The 14418-nt window shown below is 34.5% G+C and overlaps 1 protein-coding gene across 1 annotated transcript in view; it reads right to left on the bottom strand.

Moving 5' to 3' along the window:
- LOC100367603 (guanine nucleotide-binding protein G(i) subunit alpha) overlaps positions 1-12013 on the bottom strand; it is a 33989-nt gene extending 21976 nt beyond the window's left edge. Inside the window, exon 1 of the mRNA XM_002730483.4 lies at positions 11662-12013. Within this exon, the coding sequence (XP_002730529.1) occupies positions 11662-11779 (118 nt within the window). The 5' untranslated portion in view covers positions 11780-12013. The remainder of the gene's footprint in view (positions 1-11661) is intronic.
- Between the last annotated feature and the right edge of the window lie 2405 nt (positions 12014-14418).

The following is a 14418-nucleotide window of genomic DNA, read 5'->3' as shown; positions in this document are numbered from 1 at the left end:
CAGGATCGATTCTGAAAATCTACACATGATATAGCAATTCCAGGATCGATTCTGAAAATCTACACATGATATAGCAATTCCAGGATCGATTCTGAAAATCTACACATGATATAGCAATTCCAGGGTCGATTCTGAAAATCTACACATGATATAGCAATTCCAGGATCGATTCTGAAAATCTACACATGATATAGCAATTCCAGGATCGATTCTGAAAATCTACACATGATATAGCAATGCCAGGATCGATTCTGAAAATCTACACATGATATAGCAATTCCAGGATCGATTCTGAAAATCTACACATGATATAGCAATTCCAGGATCGATTCTGAAAATATACACATGATATAGCAATTCCAGTATCGATTCTGAAAATCTACACATGATATAGCAATTCCAGGATCGATTCTGAAAATCTACACATGATATAGCAATTCCAGGATCGATTCTGAAAATCTACACATGATATAGCAATTCCAGGATCGATTCAGAAAATCTACACATGATATAGCAATTCCAGGGTCGACTCTGAAAATCTACACATGATATAGCAATTCCAGGGTCGATTCTGAAAATCTACACATGATATAGCAATTCCAGGATCGATTCTGAAAATCTACACATGATATAGCAATTCCAGGGTCGATTCTGAAAATCTACACATGATATAGCAATTCCAGGATCGATTCAGAAAATCTACACATGATATAGCAATTCCAGGGTCGATTCTGAAAATCTACACATGATATAGCAATTCCAGGGTCGATTCTGAAAATCTACACATGATATAGCAATTCCAGCATCGATTCTGAAAATCTACACATGATATAGCAATTCCAGGGTCGATTCTGAAAATCTACACACGATATAGCAATTCCAGGATCGATTCCGAAAATCTACACATAATATAGCAATTCCAGGGTCGATTCCGAAAATCTACACATGATATAGCAATTCCAGGGTCGATTCTGAAAATCTACACATGATATAGCATTTCCAGAATCAATTCAGAGCATATACCGGTACATGCCTATTTTATTTAATGCCAAATAGACAATCATGGTAAAAAAAAAAACTAAAAAATGCAATGCTTTCAATTTATGACATGAGAAATGTAGTATATTCTCACAATGATATAAGCTGGCACTTTAGCTAAATTAAGATTCAGTTAATTCATGCATGGAGTCAAATTCTCTAAAATTGCATATAACTATTTAAACATGTTTTACAGTAACATATTGGTGCTGGTAAAAACATAAAAGCACAATTTTTATGACAATTTTGGAATTAAAATAAAAGCATCAATTTTGGGAAACAAACTGACAAGAAACTAATATTGCTAAATAAACATTTACTTAACACTTACCCTACACAATTAATGAGTTGAGATGCTTTTTTTAAAACAATATAATCATCTATTAGATCTAATGAAGATGGGGGGGGGGGGGTTAAATGACATCAGAGCTAGCTTCAATATTACACATGTGTATTATTTCTACAAGGACAAATACTGTACAATGCTTTATTTTAGCTGGAATTAATTTTCACTGAAAACACTTTTTGTGTGTTTTGTATGGAATTTATTTTCACTGATTTTTAACAAGTTGAATGTAAAATAGAGGAAAAAGGATATATTCGCTGAATCATTCCTACAGCGAAAATTAATTCCAAGCGAAAAAAAAGTATTTCACAGTAACACAAAAGTAATTTTTTTTCAAATTAAGTTGTTGCTAGCTCTAAATTCATTTCAATCAATATTGAATGATACTTGAATATTTCATTTCAGGAATTTTAATAATTGTTACTATAATCCAAAACCAATGATTACAACAGTGATATATGCTCATTCTCTTACAGGGGTTTCACAAATACATTTAATAGCAGGCCATCATCCTGTAACAACAGGCAAAAAAAAAGGCTCTTGGCAGTGCGAAGCGAGACAGACATAGGCGGTCGGGAACCAGAAAGCAGATGGCCAATTTGGGCTTGTAGCCGGCCATATAGCCGGTGGCCGGCTCCTAACGAAACCCCTACCCTAAGAGTTGTTTTAGTTACATGCAGTAGGAAGTCTCCTTTACTAAACTTTTTCTGTGAACTTTAAATTTCCAATCAATCACAGTAAACAATGAAAAACATAATGACGATCTCACAGATCTGCTTTCCATTCAATAATTTCAGAAGCTAAGGTACAGTGACACACCTGGGTAACAATGCAATATATAGTAGTTCTATTGTTGAACAGTTCAGTGCACACCACTAGTGATGATCACCGACAGGGCTTCAGTCAGTATTTGGTAGATTGTTCGTCAATTGATTCAACACACCTATTAACTATCAGGTCATGTGCCATCTGTGTTATCACAATACAACCGGTCAAACAGGAATCACACTATATCTACAGTTTTTTTTTTCGTTTTTTTTTGAAGTAGGCCCGCTAGCATGACTTCATCTGTATTGCACAATTATTCTTGAAGAGAGCACATGTTTTCCATGACCATTGACCTCCCACAGAATGTAATCACAATAGCTAGACATGGAAGCCTTGGCATGCTTTCTGGAATACAATACAACAGAGGTCAACGAAAGGTTCGTATGAGCGACAGGTGTGCAATGAAGAGTAATGCAGCTGTTCTATGTCTGAAATATAAAGTACAATACCTCCCCAGTGAAATAGGGGTTGGCGATATGAGTTATCACAAAGTGATGAAATGGGGGAAAAACAAGAAATGGACCAACAGTATGTTTAGTATGTAAAATGCGGCATTAACCACAGCAGGACACAAGACAGAAAATCAGACTGTTGGTATCATACTGTTTAGTTTGATGTGTGATACATGCACTTACCGGACACAGGGATCATGTTCACATCTCTAACTTGATATTTTTCATGGGGGTCTCAAATCAGCAAATAGCTTGCAATAATTACTATAGAGTTCTCCAAAGTTGTTACCTGGCGATGCAAGTCTATATGACGTGCTGCTGACGCACGAAGATTTTGATGTGATGCAACTAGTTATGCCGATTCATTGGCGTGTCATTGATATAACATGTAGTGAAAAGCACCTCACCATAGTACCAGAATTTGTAATTCAGTAAAATAAAATTCACATTTTTAATCAAAGTAAGTACAAAAGCAATCAGCAGCCACAACATTTTTGTGTGTGCTTCAAGTCACTACACAGTAACATACAATTTGATTTTAATTTGGCTTTCCCCAAGAGAGGTCATATACTGTAAAATACTTCATTTTAGCTTTTTGGGTGTTTTTTATGTAATTTATTTTCGCTGATTTCTGATGAGTTGAATGTAAAATATAGGAAAAAAGGTATATTTGCTGGATTTCATTTTCACTTAATCATTCCTTCAGCGAAAATAACGCAAATAAATTTATTTTTGCTGGAATTAATAGTTATATTTTACAGTTATATAAAAACTAGTGAATATCCCTGCAACATTAATTTGATTGTGCACAAATTAATTAAAAACCTTCTACAATAACATAACAGTTAAAGTATAATGTCTAAATTTCTTGGCGTGATTTAGGAATTAAATTACATATCTGGTATTAATCACCTATTACCCTGCTTCTCTTGCATGATTGATGATATTTAAATGGCAGGTGTTTATCATTGTTTGCGAGGTTATTCTTATCAGCTTTTATTATCTGATAGCAATCAAATAACACACAGAACACATGTGTATATAGATGATTTGCAGCGAATTATTACATGATCCAGATTACTTTAAAATCTCTTGGTCATCTCTTGCTCGTGTTAAGAAGTCCCATATGGTGACAAACAATTACAATCCTTAGTGATTCACATAGCCGATTAAATGCGCAGGGACTTTAACGAGCACTGCAGCGTATCCAGGGATAATGTACATTGTTCAAGTTCGAACCAGATTGGATGTAATCTGATCCTTAATCTTTGACTTGCATATATATACCTATTCTAGGCTATGCAGCATAGATTGACTTACTAAGTATTGTGGATTTATTAGCCAAATTTCAGCGCTTTAACTTGGGAGTTTCAGAGGACACCCATTTTTAGGGCTAAGTTGCTAAGTTGATGAAATTGCTAACAGTATTTGCCGAAAGACACGAATGGCAAACGTATTGGGCATTGAAGTAATTCCCTTTGATGTTCCCCAAGCAGTTCAACCTGCACCCTGTAATAATGTAAACACATTAATTATTTACTGCATATTAATTCAATACTTTTATTGTAAGGGAAATCTATTATATTAAATCCAAAAATTACAATATTAAAGCTGCATTTTTTAATGGTAAATACCGTAAAAACTCAATCAATTCGGCCATGTAAAAATAAATATTTTTGGCGATGGGCCAATTGAATGAATAAATATAGAAAATATGTTTCCGAAGTGGTCGATTTGTTTGAATAATTATTCAACGTTTTAAAACTGGGTTCGAAGTGTGTATCACCGGTAACTGAATAAATATATCGTTTTCCCGAGATTAGAGTAAAGGTGTAGTACTAGTCTGAGACTTGACCCAATTTTAAAACAAACTACGAGCGCGTTCAAGAAATCTGACGCAACCAGGCCACCTGCTGTTTTGTTGCCGTGAAGACGACAGTTTTATGTCACGCTCCCCGTAAATGTAAACAAACATGGTAACGTGAAAAACTCACTGGAATAGAGTAGAATAGAATTATGCTTTATTGCTAATTGCTGTACTATTTTTTTGAAATTATCTACAATTAAACTATACATACAATACAATAATATATTTTAAATAAACTACAATAAATAACACTGAAAAACATAATACGAGACGACACACTGATATTTTGTTACGGTATCTCTTTTTGGAGGATGTGGTGGCGGGGCGGGGCGGGGCGGGGTGGGTGGTGTTGTCCGGTACATAGAAGGATTCACACCTCACGTCGTCTCGTCTGCCACTTTACCGTAACCACGCACAGCTACTGAAACCGCTTCTATGAGAGTGCAGTTTTCACTTCACGGTCATGTTTTTTTACCCACAGTTAAAACAAAACAAAAAATCCACCCGACTTTTAAACGAACAACGTTGCAAGAGGAAGTTTAGAACATAACTGGGACGACTGTGTCGAAACAATCCAGCCGGTGATTTTATTTGGGTCAACCAAAATAAAAGAAGATATTTTGACGTGCTGCGTGACTGTGTAAACAAAACCATGTCCAATAAAAATGACGCTTTCACGCCACACGTTGGCGACTTTGTATCGACTTACTGGAAATGCCGAAGACGATACAATTTGCAAGTCGGCATTAATTAATTTTTTACCCCGTTAACATTAATAATCTACTTGACTTTTAAACAAACAACTCTGCAGGACAATGTTTCGAACATTACTGAAACGACTGTGCTGAAACAATCCAGCAGATAATTGTATTTGGGTCAACCGAATAAAAGAAGATATTTTGACGTGCTGCGTGACTGTGTAAACAAAACTACGTCCAATAATAATGACGCTTTCACGTAACACATTTGCGACTTTGTATGACTTGCTTGAAATTCCAAAGACGAGAGTCAAGTGTCGGCCTGAATTTTGTTGTCCCTAAACCATGGAGCTTCGTTTCGTCAGTGATTGCTAGCAATGACTTAAAGTATTTGTTCGTTGTCGATATTTTTGGCGTCGTGATGAGAATTTTCTTAGCGATTATTTACAACTGATGTACTGGGTAATTTGTAATGACAATCAACAGAGTATATTTCACCATGGACGTCTTTTGTACAACCATGGTTGACACCATGACTGCACATCTGGCGGATATCCCGATTGCTTATACCATGGATGTAAATGCTTATACATGTAACATTGTATTTACGTGATAGATGTGTGAAAATATACCTTTGTTGAGAGAGTGACGTAAAAATCGGGCGGTGTCATCACCGGGGCGAACTAATTGAATACAAACAATAGACTGACTGGACAGATGGCCGTACTAAACGGATACATTTTAAAATTAACCCTGACGCAAAAAATAGGTGGCCGAACTATTTGAGTGGCCGAATTGATTGAGCTTTTACGGTACAGGAATTTTTAAATACAGCAAAGAATGATCAAATGTAAAAGATAATGTCATCTTTTTCATACTGTAATTATTGTTGATTCATATTAAAATAGGAAAATGAAAAAGAAAAAAAACATGGTGTCACTGAACAATTTCTTAGAAAACAAAGAATCTAAAAGGTTATGGAACGTCGTTTCTATGGTGAAATTATGTTTTATCTCATAATTTGTGCACGTTGACATGGAATGAAAGCGTCACATATCAATATGAATCTTTATATTATAAAAACATTTCCAGTTTCTGGCGTAATATTATTTTTCATTTCGAACAATTATATACATTTGAACCATGGGAGATATATTGGTGTTGAATCTCTGATTTGATAACCATATACACATGTGTATCTGCGGTGACAGTTATCACTCAGCGAGTACTCAACGGTCAAAGCATTCCGGTATTTATATTCCACATTCCAGAATTGAAATAAAGTTTCAATGTACACAAATCCAATTTGTGAGTCTGGAAATGTCAAATTTGGCCTCAATAAACGAAGACCTGGCACGAAGCAATGTTTGCCAGTTGACATACAAACAATCCATGCTGTAAATAGTAACAACTACTTCATCATGGTAAGTTATTATAAACACTACAAAGATAAAAAAAACAGCAAGTCATATGGGCGTCCAGTAGCCGGAATTAATACTGTATTAGCTCTATTAGTAAATTATTAGTATTCTATGATCAAAATATCTTGATGTACAGTATAAAAGGGGCTAAGAAACAGCTAGTTCAAGCTAAATAAATTTGGAAATTTGGCAAAAAAATACTATTGCATTTGCTCTCATTTGAATATTCACTACTTTAATCACGACTGTTCATTTTGACAAGTCTATTCAACATGACAAGCAACATGAGCACAACCACAGTCTAGTCAAACCAAAAACAGACAAATGTTATATGCAACAAGTACATTCCTGTTATTATAGCACTTACACATTGTGACTGTATTATAATCTTAGAAGCTGATATGTTCAGTTCTCTGGTTACAATACACAAACATAACACAAGAGTCGCCTAATTTATTGGATTCCAACATTTCAACCAATGGTTTTAAATAGCACTGCTTAGTATGCCAGGGTTCAGCATTACAGAGAAGGGGTTTCAAATGATTTAATTTTGAATGAATAATCAATTTAGCATAATAATAAATGTGATTAACATATTTGATTGTTATGCAAATTATTTGATACACAAAATTGTATTTCTTAGGTTTGCTATGAAATACAGTTAACATGTGTTATTTTGAAAGAATGTTTAAGAACTCTCAAAAAATCCCATACAAATGCTCGAACATATGTAATTTTCTCGACATTGACCGACCTTGCTGTCCTTTGACCTGATAGGTTAACAAATCAAAATGCTGCATGGTATTAACAATAATTCCCAACATCTATTTGTTGATCGCAAAGAAAACATTTCTGAAGTAAATTTTGTTATTAACACAGCCTGAACAGTCAGTTTTCACTTAAGTTTTAAAAAGTAATTTTACTCGTAAGACTGTACTAGAGTATTGCCTGATCAAAACTAATATGGACAGATCTAAGGTGGACAGATCTTAAAGAGGAGGGGTTGTTACCTGCGCACACACTGAGTCCAAAGTGACAATAACACATGCTAAAACGCAAAGGCATGTGGGTAGACGTTTCCCGTATGCGCAGGTGACGACTCCCTCGCTTTAATTGTGACAACCTGTTTATCACCATGTATGTGTATGAGTGAAAATGAAGGGCTAAAACATTTTTTTTTGGCATTCCTAGCTCTCATTTTTTTGTAAGAGGATGACTGCATAATTTCCACCTATGTTGACTGGAGATATGAATCTAGAACCACTGCATGAGGTGGTTGCTTATTTCCAATTTCAATACAAAATACACGTAAAATCTATCAAAACTGATTCTGGGCTTACATCCATTGAGAATATAGGAGTCCATATCCAAAAATTATATAGCAATCAGATACTTACTAAAAAAATGTACATAATTTAACAAGGGTATACAGTTGATTGCATCCCTGCTACACTCCCAACCACACAAGAGTCAAAACATTTTTTTTTTATTTCAGTCACGTATTCTTTTATCTTCAGACATTATAAATAAAATATTCTTTTTTTATGAAAAACATGCTTTTCAATTGCCATCAGTTTTTTTTTTTTTTTTAGTTTTTTCTCAGATTAATTAGTGTTGATTAGGAAAATACGTTTCCATGACAACTGAAATGCATACATTATGCTACAGGAAAAATGAAATGGCGCCAAAATCACAGTTAAAGTTAACAATGAATCTGAAAACAAAACTGTTAATTAACAAAGCTTTTCAGAAATACAGAACTCATTACTTTAATAACAATATTTGATATATAAAGCACCCTATAGGGAGGGATCATCTTATTGTCGTGCTGCTTCGATCTACCACATATATTAATATTATTAATTATTAATATGTGAAAAAATAAAAATCATGATAAAATGCCATATTACAGTAAGTTGTTATAGCGCATCATTCACTAAAATTGCTTAATACCATACCTTGTATATTGCCCACATCATAACGATATGATAAAACGATTAAACAAACAGTGTATAGATTTACAATATCCTGTCCAGCTTTGTTAAAACCCAGCCAATAAAATCTGTATTCAGTTCATAAAAGACTAATAATTATATAGCACATGTACAACTTAAACAAAAATTTAATAAATGTTTAACCTTATTAGTTACATGAGTCCTGATTAGCAAGATAATCCCAATATACATTTGTAGCCTATGCTGTGTGCACTCTGAATTTGCGCCTAATGCTTCTGCAATTAAATCAGCATTTTTAATCTGGGAAAGGACGTTGGATTTACGGGATTTTCCCACTGCTTGACGTTAATTACAGTTTCATCCTTACAGAAAATGTCAGATAAACAGAAAGATACAATCTATACAACAGGTTGAGCAAATTAATGAATTTTCGAAAAATCACGACACGTAATCATATGTCATCTACTCTCCCAGCTACATAGCAATAGAGTCTGTCTATACCACTTTTGGAAACCTGACTCCTTTTCCCCTTGTTCTACAATAATTTTTCAAAACAAGGCAAAGAAAACTGACACTTTCACAATAAACGTGTGTTGTACAATTTTGAGTGGTGTGGTATGATAAGTGAATAAATAAATAAAAGGGTATGTCATGTAAATTACAGACATTGAGAGGCTCGCAAATTTTCAATTGGAGGTAATATTGAATTTGCGTCAAAAAATGAGTGTGGTATTGTGCACAGCAATTGTGGTATGCTGCACAGCGACAGCACTATGAAGCACAGTGACTTTGTTATGATGCATATCCACGACAGTCTGAAGCACATCAACAAATATAATTAGAAAATGTAGACAATATTAGTGATGCCAATAGGGACTAATTATATAGAGTGTCATTATCACTACTAAAGAAATATGCCAGCTACTTGTACTATGACACCAATTAAATCCTGTCTGGTAGCATCGATTTATGTAAATTACTTATGCAGTCACAATTTGATCTGGATAGCATATGGTAAACTAATTTTAATGATTGATCTGTGTTGTAGCATTTGGAGACTAAGACACATAAACATATTTGAATAATTTATAGCGTTCGTAATAAAATGAGATAAAACGCTCAAGAAAGAAACAAATTAATGTCCTCAATAGTTTTTAATTCAGAAGTTTTAAATTATTGTGAAATATGCATCTCTCAAACAGTCAAGGAAATATAGTAAACACTTTAGGTTTGCAAATGTTTATTCTCGCAAACATTTTTATTATTAATGCCAAAAAGCAGTTAATTCCGTGATAGGTCACATATGCAAACATCAAAGATTAAATCAATCAGCCCATATAACAATAGTCATTAAACAATTTCAGAAATAATGTGTTTTTTTTCTACCAGCGTTTTTATTCCAACCTAGACTCAGTTAATTGCACAATTTTCAGACATTTTTTACAGACCTTTTATTACCATTTGTTTGCGTTTTAGCAACAAACCCATAAAAAGAAAAACATCACTGCTCAGACTATGTTACAAAGGTGAACCAATAAAACACTGAAAAGATATGAATCAATGGTTTTGAATTTATGATTAATGTTGCAATGTAAGTGAAACACATTCTCAGAACAAGCTATAAACATGAAAAGTGTAAAAATTAAATAATGTAAGGAGATATCATGCCAGGACATTTTCACCATTTCATACTGGAGACAAATTAGCTTTAGCATCCTAAAAGCATTAATTCCAATGCCAAATCCCTTGGACTGATTGAAATTATAGAAAAAATATGCGACTATTTGAAGAACATCAAGGTAATCAGAGTGGGAGAGGGGTGTCTACATGTAGATCTTGATGACCTCTATGAAATGTTGAGCCATGTATGTACCATATAACAACAAGACTTACAAAGAATCTGGACTTAGCATCAATGTGTATGTGTTTACAGAACATTTATCTATTAAATGGTAATCCTAGTTTTCAATAAAAAATGTACCACTGCCCCCCCCCCCCAAAAAATAAACAAGAACAGGAGTTATTAACATAGTATATCTATAAATAGTACATTATTAATATGTGAATGAGCAATCTGACACAACTGCTTGCAAGTTAACACATTCTTTCTCTGTATAACTCATGTTTATTCAGTAGGATATTTAGTCACTGAATAATTTACCATTATAAACTAATTCATCTAAATGTGTACTCCATCCTAGCAGATTGAAAAATTTATTACAATTGCCAAAATTAAATTGTAAATGTTTATATAGTTGTCTGTCTTTTTTTGTTCCTCAGCGATCAAGTTTACTGAATATCCATTATACAATAAAAAAAATGTTGATAGTGCCCAGTTTATGGTCCATGTGGGTTGTGGTTTTTGTTAGTAACGAAACCATACTGGTATTTAATTAATACGCAGCAAAATCATTGTGTCACGAACGATGTGTAGTCTGAGTCTTCAAACAACCAGACTCTTATAAATTCAAAAATATTGTCTGGTACTTCGATTGAGTAGAGGTGACAAGAAATGTAAATACCCAACATAATAATTATCATACGTATTGCAACAACACGTAAGCTATGTACTTTCCTATATAGATCACATTTCATACATGATCTGAATCACCCGACGTTAAGCCTCTTTTCAGGTTACCTATTTCCGATTGAGTACATATAGCTGAGCAATAATTGTAATATACATTCACAGTAGCACTGAGAAACTTTTTTTTTTTTCAAATTCGACGCCCCCGCCGTGGCCTCATGACCCCAAACTGAAACCTGACGAGGAGTGTACAACATTCTAACAAAATTCTGTTCGTTTTTTGGCGAGATAGCATTTTTATATTTGTAAAATTGCCAAGCGATATAAGAAATGATATGTTAGGCAACCGACAAAAAAAATACGTGAAATCATTGTGTCTGTCTCCCAGATAAATCGACTCAAATCAACAATGAAATTTCAAAAAATAACACATTCAACAAAATTGCATTGTTAATCATACATTTTTCTGCCTTCCACAAAATGAAAACCGACTCGTCTCGTTGAATAATAGACGAAAATTTGAACTCACCCAACAGCAACAGTTTCACCTCTCTCGCTGCCTTTTCCCCGTCCGCTCGCAGATTTTTGTCGATCATTTTCGACCGCTCAGCTGCGGCTTTATCCTCGGCGCTTAGTGTGCACCCCATGTTGTTTTATCGACAGCTCGCTCCGTCTTCCACCGGCGACAGACGAATCTTTTAAAAACGTTACAAAATAAATAAAATTGTCCTGATGTATGTGTCTTATATTAAGAGTGTTCCTGGTCGCGATGAATGCGTTGCAACCGTGAAAAAAAAGCGAAAATCAAGAGAAATTTCCGAACATTCGACAGCCAAAATGTAACAATCCGTTGATCAATGGATGACTACCTTATCATTAGCATAAACCGAATGTAATTGCTTGGCATTGTGGGAAAAATACCCGGATGTATCAAACCGTTACCTTGAGAAGGCGTGGAATCAAGAAATTATCAAAACTTTTGTTTTTACTAAAATAAATACGATAATTTGATAACTATGTTGAACGCTTATACTACACTTGCTTCTTTCTCCAAATGACAGTATGTATATTCATCTCTATTAAATGCGAATCAGATTGTCTATCCATACAAAGTCTCGCAATTTCTCGGAAGAATATTCAAAAAATAGCGAGACTTTGCGTGATTCAGATTTTGTTCAAGGAGCGCATGGGGGCGTTGTTAAACTTGAAATGTACTGTAACACAGACAGATTGAAGTGATTGAAGACAGGAGAGTAATATTTGTCTGCTAACGTTTATTAATCAAACGGATGCAATTATTACAAGTAATTTCATAATTGCATTTATTTCCAAACTCGGAAGTTTTTGTCCAGAGCTCAATGGTGCATATATTCCGTCCGGTTGTTTGCGTGTAAAATATAAATATACAAAAGTTAGCATATTTTGTTGGTATCCTCGGGGGCGGAGCTACGTCACAGACGTTCTACGTTGCTAAGACGCGCATCACTGTACCACGAATTTCTATGGGCTTAGTGCGCGCTGCTGTGGAACGCCGGTGGAGCCGGTGAAAACTCGAGAAAACAACACAAACTCAACTTTGAAGTAATCCTGAACAACCAAATTTATATATGTTACACACGTATGGCTAATCTTGTTACACTGTTCAGAGGACTCTCAAAAACCATCGCAAAGTACCGTTTTCTGCGAGTTTTTGGTCTTTGTTTTCACCGCGAGGGTTGCCAGGCGGTAGAAAATGCCCGGATGTCCGCCCCCGAGGATAATAAGATGACAGATATGAAGTCTCGGTGGAGTTTATTAGTTAGAACTAAGATTGAAAACGGGTTCGTGTCGCTTAAAGCAAAGTACCCAGTTTGTAATTCCTTTTTTTATCGAGTGTATAACTAACGTAACTATCCTAGAGTAATTATAATCCATGCAAATGACGTTTATATCAATTGTTGTTTCAGTGGATTAATGAAACAGGGGATAAGGATTATTGGATTGAGTCGGAGTTTTGGGATTGAAATTACCCATGATCACTCGAAAGTTACAACCTCTGAACTATAATTGCGTGAAGCTTTGACCCATGGTATGTTTTATTGAACACCAACTAGTTATGCACAAGCGCAAACAATTAAAATGCACGACATTTTTACATTGATCATCTTCTGTGGCAATTTCAATAAAACGTGCACGTGCATTTTAAAGAGACATTTGTAAATCCCAGGAATTGCACTAGGGAATCATGGGATACCATTGTTAATGTGTCTTTTGTTTGTCATTGTGATTTTTACTCTAATTTAACTAATGAATCATAAAAAAATGATTCCATTTACAATGAAAAAAAAAGAATTGTTCATTCACAATAATAGAATTAATAACCAGAAGGTAAAAATAAACCAAGGACATGGAATTCAAAAATCAACCTTGTATGGAAAAATACCTTACGTTATTAAAGGTACAACTTCGCGAATGTCTCATTAGATTTTGTCTCAGTAACCACCAATTACAAATTGAAAAGGGAAGACATACCAGACAAAACAAATGAAAAAAAAATATGTAAGGTATTTTCGAAGAATGAATGAATGAACTTAAACAATGGAAAGAATTTCCTAATGTTAACAAAAAGCAAAGACACTATGGTCCATATAACACTGACATTGGTTTTATTAAAAAACGCTTTCTTACTGCAACACCTCCTTCCAAATTCAAAAATTAGCTATTTTTCATTGTCCTTTTTCCTATTATAGTGTTATATCTTGAATTCTGTATTTTATAATTGTATTTTGTTTTCAATTATTGTTCGTTCACTGCTGTTAATTTTATTACCGTGACTGGGTGCATCTTAAAATCATTAGTTACATTCGCGCACGGCCGCACGCCTCCTTTTCATCTGTTAAGAGCCCACATCGTCATTGTATTCAATGTCTATTGGGAAGATTTACTAATACACTCATTCATTGTTCATTTCGATATGCCTTTTCCGAGACAAGCGCGAGTACATCCAGGGACTTCAAGAAAAAAATGAACTAAGAACGAGAAACTGTAATGATTCCTGTTGTTCTGCACTATTCACTTTCTTGAATTTTATTTGGTATTATTTTATATCCATAGTAATAACATGTATAGCTTCCTAGTTATTGTACTGAATAATCGTATTTGAAATGGCTGTATATGTGTATATTATTGACAAGTTTGGACGTTTTCTAGTACTTCTACCTTCAATGCCCATATTCTAAGCGATCGCAACTTGTACCCCTTCCATGCATAGTGTCTATGGTCACACTGCGATCTGTTCACGCCACTG

This window comes from Saccoglossus kowalevskii, chromosome 3, assembly GCF_978046115.1.
Source record: "Saccoglossus kowalevskii chromosome 3, keSacKowa6.1, whole genome shotgun sequence".
Classification (NCBI taxonomy): Eukaryota; Metazoa; Hemichordata; class Enteropneusta; family Harrimaniidae; genus Saccoglossus; species Saccoglossus kowalevskii.
Note: the sequence above shows the minus strand (reverse complement) of the source record. Positions and strands in the feature narration are given on the sequence as shown.